General features: G+C 42.4%; 1 protein-coding gene across 1 annotated transcript in view; it reads left to right on the top strand.

The window, feature by feature from the left end:
* The window catches only part of adck1 (aarF domain containing kinase 1), a 399,982-nt gene that overhangs the window by 337,402 nt on the left and 46,351 nt on the right, over positions 1-16,229 (top strand). The window contains exon 9 of the mRNA XM_048600420.1: positions 8,165-8,362. Coding sequence (XP_048456377.1) covers positions 8,165-8,362 — 198 coding nt within the window. The remainder of the gene's footprint in view (positions 1-8,164; positions 8,363-16,229) is intronic.

Genomic DNA, 16,229 nt, shown 5'->3' with positions numbered 1-16,229 from the left:
GTTTCTCAACCCGATTCTCCCGCCTTCTCCCCGTAACCCTTGATTGCCTAACCAATCAAGAACCTATCCATCACTGTCTTAAATACACTCAACAGCATGGCATTCACAGCCACCTGTGGCAATAAGTTACAAAGATTAACCACCTACTGGCTGAAGAAATTCCTGCTCATCTCAGTTCTAAAAGGTCATCTCCTCACTCTGAAGCTGTGCCCTCAGGTCTTAGTCGCTCTTACAAGTTGAAGCATCTTCTCCATGTCTACTCTATCCAGGCCTCTCAGTATTCTGTAAGTTTCAAATATCTCTCCTCATTCTTTAAACTCACATCATGTACAGACCAAGAGTCCTCAACTCGTCCTCATATGAATGCTCATTCCAGGGGTCATTCTTGTACACCTCGTTTGGACCCCTTCCAAAGCCAGCACATCGTTGCTTAGATACAGGGCCGAAAACTGCTCACAATATTCCAAATGCTGTCTGACCAGAGCCTTCTGCAGCCTCAGCAATAAATCCCTGCTCATATATTCTAGCCGTTTTGAAATCAATGCTAAAATTGTATTTACCTTCCTTACTGCCAACTGAATCTGCATGGTAACCATAGAGAATCCTGAACTAGGACTCCCAAGTCCCTTTGTGTTTCAGATTTCCAAAGCCTTTCCTCATTTAGAAAACAACCTATGCGTCTATTGTTCCTACGAAAGCGCATAACCTCACATTTTATCTCATTGTATTCCATCTGCCACTTCTTGTCTACTCTCCCAGCCTATGCAAGCCCTTCAGTAGTCTCCCTGTTTCCTCAATATTACGTATCACTCCACCTATCTTTGTGTCATCTGGATACTTAGCAACAAATGCCCTCAGTTCCTTCATCCAGATTGTTAATGTATAAAGTGATTAGTTGTGGTCCCAACATGGACTCTCGCAGAACTCCATTAGTCACCACTGCTATCCTGAAAACGTTCCCTTTATCCCTAATCCCTGGCTTCTGTCAATCAGCCAATCCACTATCCATGCCAGTACCTTGCCCCTTACACCAGGGGCTCTTATCTTATTTAGCTGCCACCTGTGAGGCACCTTGTCAAAGGCCTTTTGGAAATCTAAATAGATCGTATCCCACTGGCTTTCCTTTGTCTCATTTGCTCCTTACCCACTCAAAGGATTCTAACAGTTTTGTCAGACATGACCTCCCTTTGATGAAGCTTTTTTTTATAGTGCACTTGCAAGTGCTCTGCCATTTCATCCTGAATAGTGGACTCCAATGTCTTACCAATGATTGAGGTCAGGCTAACAGGCCTATAATTTCCTCTCTTCTACCTCCATCCCTTTTAAGACAGGGATGTTACATTAGCCATTTTCAAATCCCCTGGCACCCTCCCTGATTCGAGTGATTCCTGAAAGATCACGAGCAATGCCTCCACAATTTCCTTAGCTATCTCCTTCGGAGTTCAGGGATGTAGTCCATCTGGTTCTGGTTCAGGTTATTTATCCACTTTCAACCCTTTCAGCTTCCTTAGCACCTTCTCCTTACTGATGGCTCACCCCTGCCCCTTGACTCACTTGAGGTTCTGGTATGCTAATAGTGTCTTCCCCCTGAAGAATGATGCAACGTAGCTATTGAGTTCCTCCACCATTTCTTTGTTCCCCATTAGTACCACTCCAGTCTTATTTTCCAGCAGCCAATCAGCACAGTCCACTCTTGCCTCGCTCTTACCTTATATATATTTAAAACAACTCTTGCAGTCTTCTTTTACATTACTGGCTAGCTTCTTCTCATGTTTTATCTCTGCCCCCTTTTTTTTATTAATTGTCCTCTGCTGGTTTTTAAAGTCTTCCCAATCCTGTAGCTTCCCACTAATCTTTACTATGTTGTAAGTTTGTTCTTTAGCTTTTATGCTGTCCCTGACTTTCTTGTCAGTCATGGTTGCCTCATCCTCCCCTCAGTATGTTTATTCTTCCTTGGGATGAATTTCTGCTGTGCATCCTGAATTAACCCCAGAAACTCCTGCCATTGCTGCTCCACCATCTACCCTGCTGGGGTCCCCTTCCGATCAACTCTGGCAAGCTCCTCCCTCATATCTTTGCAGTTACCTTTACTCAATTGTTCTATTGTTACATCTGATTCCAATTTCTCCCTCTCAAACTTCAGGGTGAATCCTGTCATATTATGGTCATTGGTCCCTAGGGGTTCCTTCACCTTAGCTCCCTCATCAGGTTTGCCTCATTTCATGTCACTAAATCCAGAATTGCCTGTTCCCTAGTCGAGTCTACCACAAGCTGCTCCACAAAACCCATATCATAGACATTCCACAAATTCCTTTTCTTGCGATTTGCTACCAACCCTGATTTTGCCATTCCACCTGCACATTGAAGTCCCCCATGATTATTGTAATGGATTATTTTCTATCTCCTGACCTATCTTCTTCCCCACATATTGACTACTGCTAGGGGGCCTGTACATAACACACATCAGGGTTTTTCTGTCAAACATTATTACCAAGATAAAATGTGATGTAGTAGCCCTATGACTGCATGCAGAATGTAACAGCAATAGTTGAGAAACTACTACTCACTGTTTGTCAGCTGAGCCTTTAGAAGGGATTGTGATTCTTAGTTTGAACAGGAATATTTATATAAGAATTGATGAGCATTCCTAGATGATAATGGAACCCAGATCCATGTAGCTTGCCTTTCACTGTCCTGGTAGCCTCATAATAATGGAGCTGTTGACTAATTATTGCAACTAGCCTTCAGAGTTGAGCCTGAATTATTTCAATCCTGAAGTTAGAGGTTTGAAAGCAGGGATGGGGAATAAAATCAGGGAATCTCGTGCTAGCATGAGATTCATACAATAGCTACTTTGTATCATTTTTCAGGGGGGAAGACACTATTAGTATACCAGAACCTCAAGTGAGTCAAGGGGCAGGGGTGAGCCTGAAGGTGCTAGGTGCTATCTTTACACTTTGGCTGAATTGGTGATGCCAACAGGATCTTTGAAATGATCGATTGACCGCTGATCAGGCCAAAGTCGAGCTGTTGCTTGGAGACAATCTCCCAACCACAGTCTAGTGGACCAAAAAGATTTTCTGTATTTCCACCCCTCCCCAACAGACACACGCACATGCACACCCCACACACTGCGTACTTGCAAAATACACACAACCACAACACACACACAACACACACAAAATACACAGAACACATACACAACCCACATGCACAAAACACAAACAACACACATACACAATACACGCACAACACACACACACAACACACCCCACCTCATGTTTTCAAGCTCTACAATGGTGGATTGACAGGTGTGGCCATTTTTGTTCTTTTCTTTGTTCATTTGTGGGACATGGATGTCCCTGCAGTGGAATAGGGTTTCCTGGAGGGAACAGTCCCTGCAGAAAGCTAACAATGAGGCATCCCACTGGAGTTAACGGAAATGGCAGCTAATGATCCCATGGATGCTGGTGAGATGGTAGGTGAGGACAAGGGGAACCTATCGTTGTTGTGGGATGGAAGAGAAGGTGTGAGGGCTGAAGTGTGGGAGATTAGTTGGACCCAGCCAAGGGCCCTGTGAACAATGGTGCTGGGGAATCCTCAGTTGAGGAAGAAGATGGACATTTTGGAGGCTCCCTTGTCAAAGTTGGCACCATTAGAACAAATGCGAAGGAGACGGCGGAACTGCAAGAATGGAACAGAGCCTGTTCATGAAGCAGGACGTGAAGATATGTAGTCAAGATAACTGTGGGATTCGGTGGGTTTGTAGTGGATAGTGATGACCAGTCTATCCATAGAAATGGAAACAGAGATGTTGAGGAAGGGAAGGGAGTCATCAGTGATGGACCAGGTGAAAGTGAGAGCGGGGTAGACATTGAAAGCAAAATATATAAACTTTCCCAATTCTGAACACTCGTCATATACCTTGTCTCAAATTCGTCACATACTCGACTCCAAAATGTTACTTTCTGAATCAAACGAGCAGCCTCCTTCATCATCTCAGGGAATCTCTTCCATTGATTGACCACTCTTTCATGAGTCATCGTATAGTTTTGGATTTACCCATATTCAAGCTCAAATTGTGTTTTCAGTTGATGAGTTTTCAGCTGAACTCCCTATTGGTCTGTTCCAATACTACTATCAGCTAATGCAAACTTTTCACCTTTTGACCTGCGTTAAGATACAAAAATAACAACCGAAGAAATAATCATGTTTGCGTCGAATCTGTTTGCATTGTGTTTGATATTTGCATCTCTATTGAAAATGATGTGATGTTCACTGATCCGGAAAAGTCTGCATCTTTGTTCTGCTAATGCTGCTGCAGCAGATTTGTCATCTGTTTTGTATTTAAAATGAACACCTTAGGTTGATACAAGTGTAGGGAAGATGGAATAAATTAAAATTAAATGCCATCAATATAAGGTACTCGCTAATAAATCTGATTAAGAATTCACCAGAAACCTTTATTTAACTGAAAGATTGGTTCGAATGTGTAATCACCTGCTATGTGGAGTGGTTGAGGAAAATAGGGAAGTTATCTTTACAGGAGAGTACACAAGGCACAAAGGAGATGGTGAGAGAGTTAGACTGTGCAAACAACAGCCTAAACCAGAGTCTGTAGATGTGAGGCTAGAAAAGCACAGCAGGTCAGACAGCTTCAGAGGAGCAGGAAAGTCAACGTTTTCGGCTGAAACCCTCTTATTGTCCCCAACAGCAGAGACCAGTTTTTGTTTTTTTTTCTTTATTCATTCGCGGGATGAGGGGTTGCTGACGAGGCAGCAGTTATTGCCCATCCCTAATTGCCCAGAGGGCAGTTAAGAGTGAACCACATTGCTGTGGGTCTGGAGTCACATGTAGGCCAGACCAGGTGGGGATGGCAGTTTCCTTCCCTAAAGGATATTAGTGAACCAGATGGATTGAGTAGCAGTTGAGCTGAGTCGCTCTGTGCAGTAAATTCTATATAAAGATTCAAAGACATATTACATCTAGGTTTGCTCACTCTTCAGAATTGACCCAGTGTCAGAGGGCAGTCTCCCAAGACACTACAGTGTGCACAGCAGTGGAAATAAATCATAGGCGCATTGAAGAAAATTACAAAAAAAAAACATTATTTTTAAACATTTTGCTATACCAGTTGTAAAAATGTTGAACATAGGGAAACAAATGCCTTTTGAACTGTCAGTCAAGCATCACCCTATTTAGTAAAAAGTCTCATTGCTTGCCTATCGATGGTGAAAGACAGTGTGTCACAAGAATGGATGTGCTGGCCATGGGCTGAATGGCTGGAGTGCAGGCCAAGGGATGTGATTTCATCTCCAGGAATAGATTTTATTATAGCTGGCAACCCTAGGTATATGCATAAAGCAGAGTCCCCTATTGGTAGAAAGATACCTGTTAGACCTCAGCTGGAGAATTGTATACAGTTATGGGCTCCACATTATAGGAAGGATGTGAAAGTATTGGAGAGAATGCAGAAATGATTTTCAAGACTGGTTTCAGGGTTGAGGAACTTAAATTATGAGGATACATTGAAAAAAGTTGGGAATGTTCACATTGGAGAGAAGAAGGGGAACAGGAGATCTGATTAAGGATTTCAAAATCAGGAGCAGGACTTGATCAAATACATGGGGAAAATCTGTCTCCATTCGTAAAAGGATCAAGAACCAGAGGGCACAGGCTTAAAGTGATGTGAAAATAGGAGCAAATATAAGTGTTTGTTCTGCCTGGAGCTCTGGTGGAGGCAGGTACATCTGAGGCATTTAAGAGGGCATTGGATTGTTACTTGGATGCAAGTAATGTGCAAGGGTACAGAAACAAAAATAAAAAACAGGAGATTGACAATAAGTAATATTCTCATGTGAAGAACTGGTGCAGACACAATGGGCCAAATGGCTTCCTCCTATGCTGGATCAATTCTGTGATTCTTAATCAAGGAAGTAGACAAAAAGCAGGTAACTATAGGCCAGTTAGCTTAACTTCGGTAGTGGGGAAAATGCTTGAATCTATCATTAAGGAAGAAATAACAAGACATCTGGATATAAATCGTCCCATTGGGAATACCCAGCATGGGTTCATGAAGGGTAGGTCATTCTTTGAGGACATTACTTGCATGGTGGACAATGGGGAACCTGTGGATGTGGTGTATCTGGATTTCCAGAAGGCATTTGACAAGGTGCCACACCAAAGGCTGCTACATAAGATAAAGTTCCACGGTATTACAGGTAATGTATTGGCATGGATAGAGGATTGGTTGACCAGTAGAAAGCAAAGAGTAGGGGTAAATGGGTGTTTTTCTGGTTGGCGGTCAGTGGCTAGTGGTGTGCCTCAGGGATCAGTGTTGGGACCGCAATTGTTTACAATTTACATAGATGATTTGGAGTTTGAGACTAAGTGTGGTGTGTCAAAATTTGCAGATGACACTAAGGTGAGTGGTAGAGCAAAGTGTGCAGAAGACACTGAAAGTCTGCAGAGGGATATAGATAGTCTAAGTGAGTGGGCAAAGGTCTGGCAGATGAAGTACAATGTTGATAAGTGTGAGGTCATCTATTTTGGTAGGAATAACAGCAAAATGGACTATGTTTTAAATGGTAAAAAATTGCAGCACGCCGCTGTGTAGAGGGACTTGGGTGTCCTTGTGCATGAATCGCTAAAAGTAGGATTGCAGGTGCAGCAGGTGATTAAAAAGACAAATGGAATTTTGTCTGCCATTGCTCGAGGGATGGAGTTTAAAAACAGGGAGGCTGTGCTGCAGCTGTATAGGGTCCTGGTGAGGCCACACCTGGAGTACTGTGTGCAGTTTTGGCCTCCTTACTTGAGAAGGGATGTACTAGCACTGGAGGGGGTGCAGAGGAGATTCACTCGGTTGATTCCAGAGTTGAGAGAGTGGATTATGAGGAGAGACTGAGTAGGCTGGGATTATACTCATTGGAATTCAGAAGAATGAGGGGAGATCTTATAGAAACATATAAGATTATGAAGGGAATAGATAAGGTGGAAGCAGGGAGGTTGTTTCCGCTAGCAGGTGAAACTAGGACTAGAGGGCATAGCCTCAAAATAAAGGGAAGCAGATGTAAGACTGAGGTCAGGAGGAACTTCTTCACCCAAAGAGTTGTGAATTTGTGGAATTCCCTGCCCAGTGAAGTGGTTGAAGCTACCTCGCTGAATGTTTTTAAGGCAAGGCTAGATAAATTTTTGAACAGTAAAGGAATTAAGGGTTCTAAGGTTTTGGAGTAGATCTGTAGCTCGGGTTGTGGGTGTTGAGGTTAGTTGGCTCGCCGAGCTGGTTTGTTATTCTGCAGACGTTTCGTTACCGTGCTTGATAACATCCTCAGTGCAGCCTCTGATGAAGCGTCGGTGTGTTTTCCTGCCTGGTTTTTAAACTCTGGGGTCCGTTGCGATGGATTGCCTCACTTCCGGGTTTCCTCCGTAGTGGAATGTATATGGGGTCGAGTTCAATGTGTTTATTAATAGCATGCTTCGTGGAGTGCCATGCTTCCAGGAATTCTCGTGCTTGTCTCTGCCTAACCTGTCCCAGGATCTTGGTGTTGTCCCAGTCGAAGTTGTGGTTCTCCTTGTCCATGTGGATTGAGATAAGTGAGTATTGGTCGTGTCTTTTTGTAGCCTCATCTCAATCCACATGGACAAGGAGAACCACGACTTCGACTGGGACAACACCAAGATCCTGGGACAGGCTAGGCATGAGAATTCCTGGAAGCATGGCACTCCACGAAGCATGCTATTAATAAACACATTGAATTCGATCCCATATACATTCCATTACGGAGGAAACCCGGAAGTGAAGCAATCCATCGCAACGGACCCCAGAGTTTAAAAACCAGGCGGGAAAACACACCGACGCTTCATCAGAGGCTGCACTGAGGACGTTACCAAGCACGGTAATGAAACGTATGCGGAACAACAAACCAGCTCGGCGAGCCAACCAACCTCAACGAATTAAGGGTTATGGTGAGTGGGCGGGTAAGTGGAGCTGAGTCTCAAAAAGATCAGCCATGATCTTATTAAATGGCGGGGCAGGCTTGAGGGGCCAGATGGCCTACTCCTGCTTCTAGTTCTTATGTTCTTAACTCTTCAGTAGCTAAACTGTGCTCACTTCTAATTATTGCCTCTTTCTCTTGACTGCTGTTTTATTCTTGGCTTTATCCAGAACTTGACAGAAGAGTTCCGCCTCGACTATTGCCGCTTGTGGCATTCTCTGATAAGAACCGATATGAAAGGCATCGAGATATACAGCCGGCGGCTGGGGGCTGGGGACTTGTACCCACTGTTTGCCTGCATGCTGACTGCCAGATCCTGGGCCTCTATAACCAAAGGAATTGACCAAACACCAGTCTCTGAGACTGAGGTGAGTAACACTTGGGAAATTTAGCAGGCATATCATTCCTCGTTCACAATGCTTAACAAGAGCTCGCAGCAGTGTGGGCATCCTTGACTGATTTGTGATGGGGTCTGCAGTATTCGTATCAAGACCATGCAGTATGTGGTGTCTGTTGGGGTTTAGTTTTTAGAACATTTGCCTTTGTACCAAGATATTATGAGATTTGACTCCAACTCCAATGACTGGCAATCTAAATTAACATTCACACACTGATGCAGTGCTGACTGAGCGCTGCACCATCAGAAGGGCTATCTTTCAGATGAGATGTTAAAGCTGTTGCTCCACCTGCTTTACTGAGTAGGCATGGAAGATCCTCTCGCACTATTTTGAGGAAGACTAGAAGAGCTTACCTCACCCTGGCAAACATTTATCAATCAACACCAATTAAACAGATTACATATACTCACTATTACATTGCAGCTTGTGAGATCTTGCTGTGCAATAAAAATGGTTGTTGCATTTCCTGCAGCAGCAACTACCTTCAAAAGCGCTTGAAGTATTCTGAGGTTGTGAAAGGTGTTCCACAGACTGATATCCATATGATAAATTAGGCAGAAAAAGTCTTTCAGAGATTTATAAGGGTGGTACTTAAAATTTGCAGTTTAGCACAAACACCAGTTTTCACCTTCCCTTTCTGGACCTCCTTCCTGTCCAGAAGCCAATTTCAACTGGAGAAGAACCCAGCTCTTTAACAAACAAGAAAAACTACTGACTTTGAAGGATGATGTGATGATAACCAGCACAAAGGAAACTCAAAGGTAGAAAATAGTGTGTAGGGGTGTGGTCTAAATCAAAATATGACAGGAAGACGAAATAATGCATTTCAGCCCCTTTGCTGCCCATCTATTCTGAAAACCTTCAAGGATATCAGTGGACTTTGCATCCTTTCTTTTCAAAGACACATAGGCATGGACATAACCACAAAAGAGAGGCAGACAGCTGGGGATTGAGACTCTCCCTCTACGTGACCCACTACCTTGATCTATTGATGGTGACTCTGGGCAGGTTAGAAGTTGTTCCACAAGGAGCTCTCCTGACTGACCCATCGCATATCTGCACGGAGTGCCTAAAGATTTAGGAGCATGGGGCTACAGTACGACCAAAAGAGTAACAAAAGATATTTTTAAAGTGAAGAAAAAGGGGTTGCAACCTTCTATATCTTGGGTATAGCTGGCCCATAGTTTGCAGATCTCCATAGAATAGACAGTTGCAGCTGTAATTGAACCACAATATTCTACAGTCGCACTGGATTGCTGAAAACTTCGCTTTCTTTTTAAAACAAAGAAAGGCACCACTAAATTCTTTTCCCCCAACTGGGGAAGAACCCAGCTCTTCTAATATTTTAATGACCCATTACCAAATCACCCAATCAGCCAATTACCAACACTGCCCACCAAGGTCAACATGACAATAACAAAAACAATCGTAAAGGGAGAAAGCAAGGGAGCGACTGCAGCAAAATGGTTTTAGTGAGGGAGTTAACGCACACCAGCCCCACTCATACCCATCTGACTCTGAAAGCTTCAAGGCTATTGGTGAACACCTTGTGCTGCCTTTCCAAAGAACCAATGCACACATGTAACTGTAGAAGAGAGGTAGGCAGTTACAAATTATGACCCCTGCACCAACTGCTGCCTGGACCTGTTGGTAGAACATAGAACATAGAATTGTACAACACAGGAATGGGCCCTTCAGTCAATGATGTTGTGCCAAACATGACGCCAAATTACACCTATACCTTCTGCCTGCCTTCGGTCCATATCTCTCCATTCCGTACATATTCATGTGCTTATCCACAAGTCCCTTTAACGCCCCTGTCATATCTGCCTCCACCACCGCCCCTGGCAGCGAGTTCGAAGATTCCTACCACCCTCTGTGTAAAAAAAACTTGCCATTCGCATCTCCTTTAAACGTTCCCCCCTCTCCGTAAATGCATTCCCTCTAGGCTAATGAAGAGCCCAGCTGTTTGTTTTTCAAAAACAAACCACCACTAAATCATCCATTTGACCACTTAAATAATTAACAAATTACGACTGAAAACCCAATTCTTCAGTACCAATAAGCATAACCTGCTCACCATCAACTCTGGGGCTGTTCTAGTTGACCCTGGGTGTCTTGTGGCATAGTGGTATGCCCCTCTCTCTGATCCAGGAGGCCTGGGTTCAAGTCCCACCTGCCATGGACGTGTATTAACATCTCTGAGCAGGTTGATTAGACATTAGCTTCTGGTTGACCCTTAAAGGAACCTGCGTTTCTAATAATGATGAAAGGTACTATATAAATGCAAGTCTTTCTTTAACATGATTGCATTTGCATTTAATGGTAATTAATAGTGGGGCCCAAAATAGTGTGATGTGAAAACAGCCTCTAATGGTCTTTACCTAGGAGACACGCAGACACCCACAGAGACACCTACAGATATACTCGTACACAGTATATATACTCCTCACCAGCAAATGGAATTCCGCTCAGGGTCTGCAGTTATTATGTCACACTATAGTTCCCTACAATAATGTTTTCAATTGTTGTCACAGAAATATCATGATTGCTGTGAGAACTAATTATCCTCCACTTCTGACTGCTGGATACCTGCCATTGATTGGAGTGGTGTGGATGTAGATGTGTAATTCAATTCAATATTAACAATAATCCATTGTACAAAAAATGGTGCTTTCTTTCAGTTTTCTTACACTGGACAATTTGTCTAAAGAGGACCTGGGTTGCACTGGTCATGTTGGGTCACAGAATTATGCAGAGAAAGGCCATTCAGCCCATTGTACCTACGTTAAATTTTGAAAATGCTGTCCCTTTAGTCTCACCTCTTGTTCATAAACCATTTCCCTCTCCATCTATTTATCCTTTTGGAAGTGATTATTGAACCAGCTTGCTTTGCCTCTTAGTGTACAATATTTAATTTTAATTCTCATGATATCTCATTATTATTCTATAGGGATTAATAGTTACTCTGTCACCTTAACTTCAGCTCAGCTAGCATTCTGAAATAATTTCAGGTATGTTTAGATTCTCCGCAAATAAAGAGATACTTTGTGAATATTCATTCACTCTTTGAGGATAAACTCTGTACATCCAGGCCTGTCACCATCATACTCCTTTCTTATCTGAGAAAATGCTTATCTGAGTCCCAAGATTGATAAATTTTTATCAATCTTGGGACTCAGATAAGCATTTTACTTTGATGGTTTGTGGTCATTTAAATGAATTGTGTTCATAGAATATTAATAACTGCAATGATTGTAACAGAATTAATCAGTTAATGTTTTAAACACCTATGGTCTAGGCAATGCCCATGGCCCTGAATCTGGTTTCTAATACAGTGGGTTCCTGGTGCTTGGTACAGTGACTTGTGATGTTCCTCATAACATAATGTGGACATAATTCAGCGAAGACCAATTTCTACCCAAAAGGACAAGTGTTTCATGTCTAAGGTCAGTGTGCAAGCATGACAGGACAAGTTTTGAATAAAATTACTTGACTGGCAGCTAATTGTCTTTTAACATACTGTAGCAACTATCTATTGTAGTCCTCCAGCAATGAAAGGAAGAAAGAAGGAAGAGCCTGCATTTATATAGCACTTTTCACTACCCCAGTGACATCCCAAAGCAGTTTACAACCAATGAAGTGTCTTTGAATTACCCTTCTGTGTTGTCATGTAGGAGCTGCGGTAACCAATTTGCATACTGTAAAATCGCACAGGTAAACAATGAAACCAATGAACCAGATTTTAGTGGTGTTGCTTGAGGGGTTACTACTCATTTCCCCTAACCTTCCTTAAACATTGTCACTGCATTTTTAATGTCTTCCTAAGTGGGCAACAGTTTAATGTTTCATCCAAAAGGCAGAACCTTGGACAGCTCTGTCACTGGCCTGTGTCATTATCCTGCAGCTCCATCTTTCCACTGGGGCTGAGCAGTACTAGTGATGAGAGCAGAAATCTCATAGTTTGAAAGTGTAACATAGTGACCATTACTTCATACAGGATCCAGCAGTGGGTCACTCTGTCACCCTGGTTTCTCAAGCTTGTGTTTTTAACTTTCATTAGAGTTTGTGATTCTCTGTTTTGTAAACACTCCAGGTGCAGCGCAGTCTGATTTGTAAGTGAATTTTGGAGCATGTGGTAATTTGTATTCTTCTCACTGTAATCAATATCCTGAGATTATCAGCTCAAGGATCTCAGTATCATTAATAGCAAACCTTTTGCATTTGCTGTGGATTTGAGGTTATTAAACAATGGAATCACCTGCCTCTCTGATGTTTTTCACAGATTGGTATGTGGATTGTAAGTGCTGCCCAAGGAACATTGTGTTTTCAAGCCAAGAGGACACAATCTCCTTTAGGACTGGAAGGAACACTTTCAATAAATCAGAATTTTCATAGTCACCTCACATAGGGCAGCACTCTACAATGGATGAGAGTTATACCTGCTCCCTGGATGTTTGGCTGTTTGAGAAGTTAGCAAGGAGTATGATGGTGACAGGCCTGGATGTACAGAGTTTATCTTCAAAGAGTGAATGAATATTCACAAAGTAACTCATTATTTGCGGAGAATCTAAACGTACCTGAAATTATTTCAGAATGGGCTCCAGTTAAGGTGACAGAGTAACTATTAATCCCTATAGAATAATAATGAGATATCATGAGAATTAAAATTAAATATTGTACACTGTCTAAGAGGCAAAGCAAGCTGGTTCAATAATCACTTCCAAAAGGATAAATAGATGGAGAGGGAAATGTACAGGTTTATGAACAAGGGGTGAGACTAAAGGGACAGCATTTTCAAAAATTTAATGTATGTACAATGGCTGACTGGCCTTTCTCTGCATAATTCTGTGACCCAACATGACCAGTGCAACCCAGGTCCTCTTTACACAAAGTGTCCGGTGAAAGAAAACTGAAAGAAAGCACCAACGTTGCATTTATTGTACCCTGGATTGTTTTTAATCCTTACAATGATGACAAGTTGTATTGTTGTTGCCCTGTTGCTGTTGCATTGATGTAAAGTAGCTGTGAACATTATTAGGCTGTAAATTGCACATAAGGATTGGACTTGGCCAAATCTCATACATCTTTTATATCTGTCAAGTTGTCCACTTCAAATATTCTTCAAGCGTGACCAGTTGTATAATGCAGGCTACGGTCAACAATTTAAGGCTGTATCTTATCGAATCTGCATGTTGAGTTAATGTAGTGTAGTCACATGATTTTGTTTATCACAGGATGTATTGCCAGTTCTGCGTCGGGTGATAAATATTCACATGAAATATTCACTTTGAACAGACATAATTACAGTCTGGATTTATTTATGAATAACACACACTCCGACCTGTATGGCTCAATTTATAATGTATACGACCGTGCTGACCATTCACAAGTCCACCATTCACACAATTCCTTCCATGTGAGAAAGACACTGGAGCCGACTCCACAGTCAGTGGCCCTTTTGAGAAGAGATTTTGCTGATTTCTGAGCCAGCCATCATCGTTGATGGTGAGGTTCTTCCTAAAATCAGTACGCTTCCTTCTGTATTTGCACAAAGATTAAACACTGATAATTGAAAGAGCAGGAATAGTGGAAGCTACGTGCAGACTGGAATTTAAGGCTGGAGGTATTGTTGAAAAAGGATTGGATTCAGTTGTAGGTAAATTGAGAAAAGAACAAGTAGCCAAATTTGGACTTGTGTCAGCCTTAGCTACTGGGAAGGGCTCTCGCCCCTGAGTCAGAAAGGTCAAATCTCTCTACTGGATTTGAGCACAAAGTCAAGGCTGACACTGCGATGCAGCACTGAAGGAGTGCTGCACAGTTTGAAATGTCAAAAAGTTTCAGATGAAATTTGAAATGAGACCCTTTCTGCCCTTCTGGGTGAATGGAAAAGAATCCCAAGGCACTATTTTGAAGATGAACAGAGAAGCTGCACCTATTGTCCTGGCTAACATGTATCCCTCAATCAATCACTAAAGCAGATTATCCAATCGTATCACTTTGCTGTGTGAGAAAGCTAACTGTGTTCCCTACAATATGCCTGAGACTACACATAATTGGCTGTAAAGAGGACCTTCAGCAATAAAAGAGCAGTGATTGTAACAAGGCAGTAAGGTGGACCTCATAGAGTATGAGTTCCCTAATTGGTGCTGTTAATCTAGTCCAATCAGGGAACTCTAGCTGATAGATATAAACAGGAGTCACATGGGTTCGGTTCTCTCTGAGGGAGCTGGATCAGTGTCAGGGACTCCTGGTGATGGGACACCAGCCTCTGTGGCGTTATTTCAATAATGTGCAAGATTTAACATTAATGGCAATAGGAGGGCTGTGCTGATGATCAAGAATTGATTGATGTGGCAGGAATAGGCTGGTTGGATTTGTCCTGCTTTCCATGGGCAACTCATACTTGGCAATTCTCCACATTGGCAAATAGATACCAGCATTGGAACTAGACTGAAACAGCTTTTTTAGAGGTCCAACTGGGTCTGACTTAGTATAAGTATAAGTGCCAGGATATTTTGCAGCCAAAGCAGAGAAACATAGAAAATGGGAGTAGAAGTAGGCCGTTTGGCCCTTCAAGCCTGCTTCGTCATTCAATATGATTATGGTTGATCATTCAACCTTTACTCTGTTCCCACTTTCTCCTCATACCCTTTAGATCCCTTTAGCCTTCTCAAAAACATTCCATGCCTTTTGTACTGTCTTGCCAGGTGCTGATGGAGTCTCAGACATTGTAAGGTACGATTTGGTAGTGTGACTATGTCAGGCTATTGCTTCACCAGACTGTGGAACAGCTCTCCCAATTTTAGCTGAAAGCCCCGGATATCAATGAGGTTGACTGGGCAGGGTGTGCTGTGGTCATTTTTGGTGCCTGAGTCAATGCCAATGATCTACCTAACTTTATTCTCCCTTGACTGTTCTGGGGCAGTTTGCTACATGTGACATGCTAGGCCCGTTCAGAGTGAAGTTAAGAGTCAACCGCATTGCTGATTATTACATGATCACCCTGACGGAGATGAATTTTTCATTCTAGATTTGTTAGCTGAAGTAGAATCACCTCAGCTGTCATGAAGGGATTTGAACTTGTACTCCCAGAGTGCTAGTTTGTGCCTCTGGATTGCTAGTCCCTTGACATTACCACTTTGCTGTTGTTTTCTGATGGGTGAAGCCAACTGTAAAATATCAGGCAAACTAGGGACAATCATTGTCAAAATTATTGACCCGAAGAATATTAAGAAGCAAACTGATCTAACATAGAGATAGTAAGAACTGCAGTTGCTGGAGTCAGAGATAACACAGTGAGGATCACAGCAGGCCAGGTAGCATCAGAGGAGCAGGAAAGTTGATGTTTCAGATCGGGACCCTTCTTCAGAAATGGTAGCTTTGTTTTCCATGCAGTACAGGCAGATCATACCATGCAATGATCATAGGGTGATTGAACAGAGCAAGGAATACAAAATTACAGCTGCAAGGAAGGTGAGATTTAAAAGAACATTGTTAGTAATTTTACAGGCTTTGAATTGAAGTTTAAAAGTGCAGAACAATTGCAAGAAATGTGAGAATAAGATTTGCTGTAGCAAACTTGCAAAGAGTCGCCATCTTGAATCCATTTAGTATGAAATCCCTGAAATTACACCATAATCGATATTGAAGGTCATTTTCACCAGTGGGCTCAGTACTGCTCTGAGGATAACCACTGCTGACTGAAATCTGAAGTCTCAGAAGACTGGGACCATCAACACACAGACTCCAAACCCATCCAGCTGTTTTGGCTATGTCAAACTTACAGAATCCTTTTGGGTAGATGCAATATCAACAGCAAAGTGTTTCTAAAATG

The sequence above is a fragment of the Rhincodon typus genome, chromosome 8 (assembly GCF_021869965.1).
Source record: "Rhincodon typus isolate 14 chromosome 8, sRhiTyp1.1, whole genome shotgun sequence".
Classification (NCBI taxonomy): Eukaryota; Metazoa; Chordata; class Chondrichthyes; order Orectolobiformes; family Rhincodontidae; genus Rhincodon; species Rhincodon typus.
The sequence above is the reverse complement of the archived record's forward strand: the minus strand, read 5'-3'. Positions and strand labels throughout refer to the sequence as shown.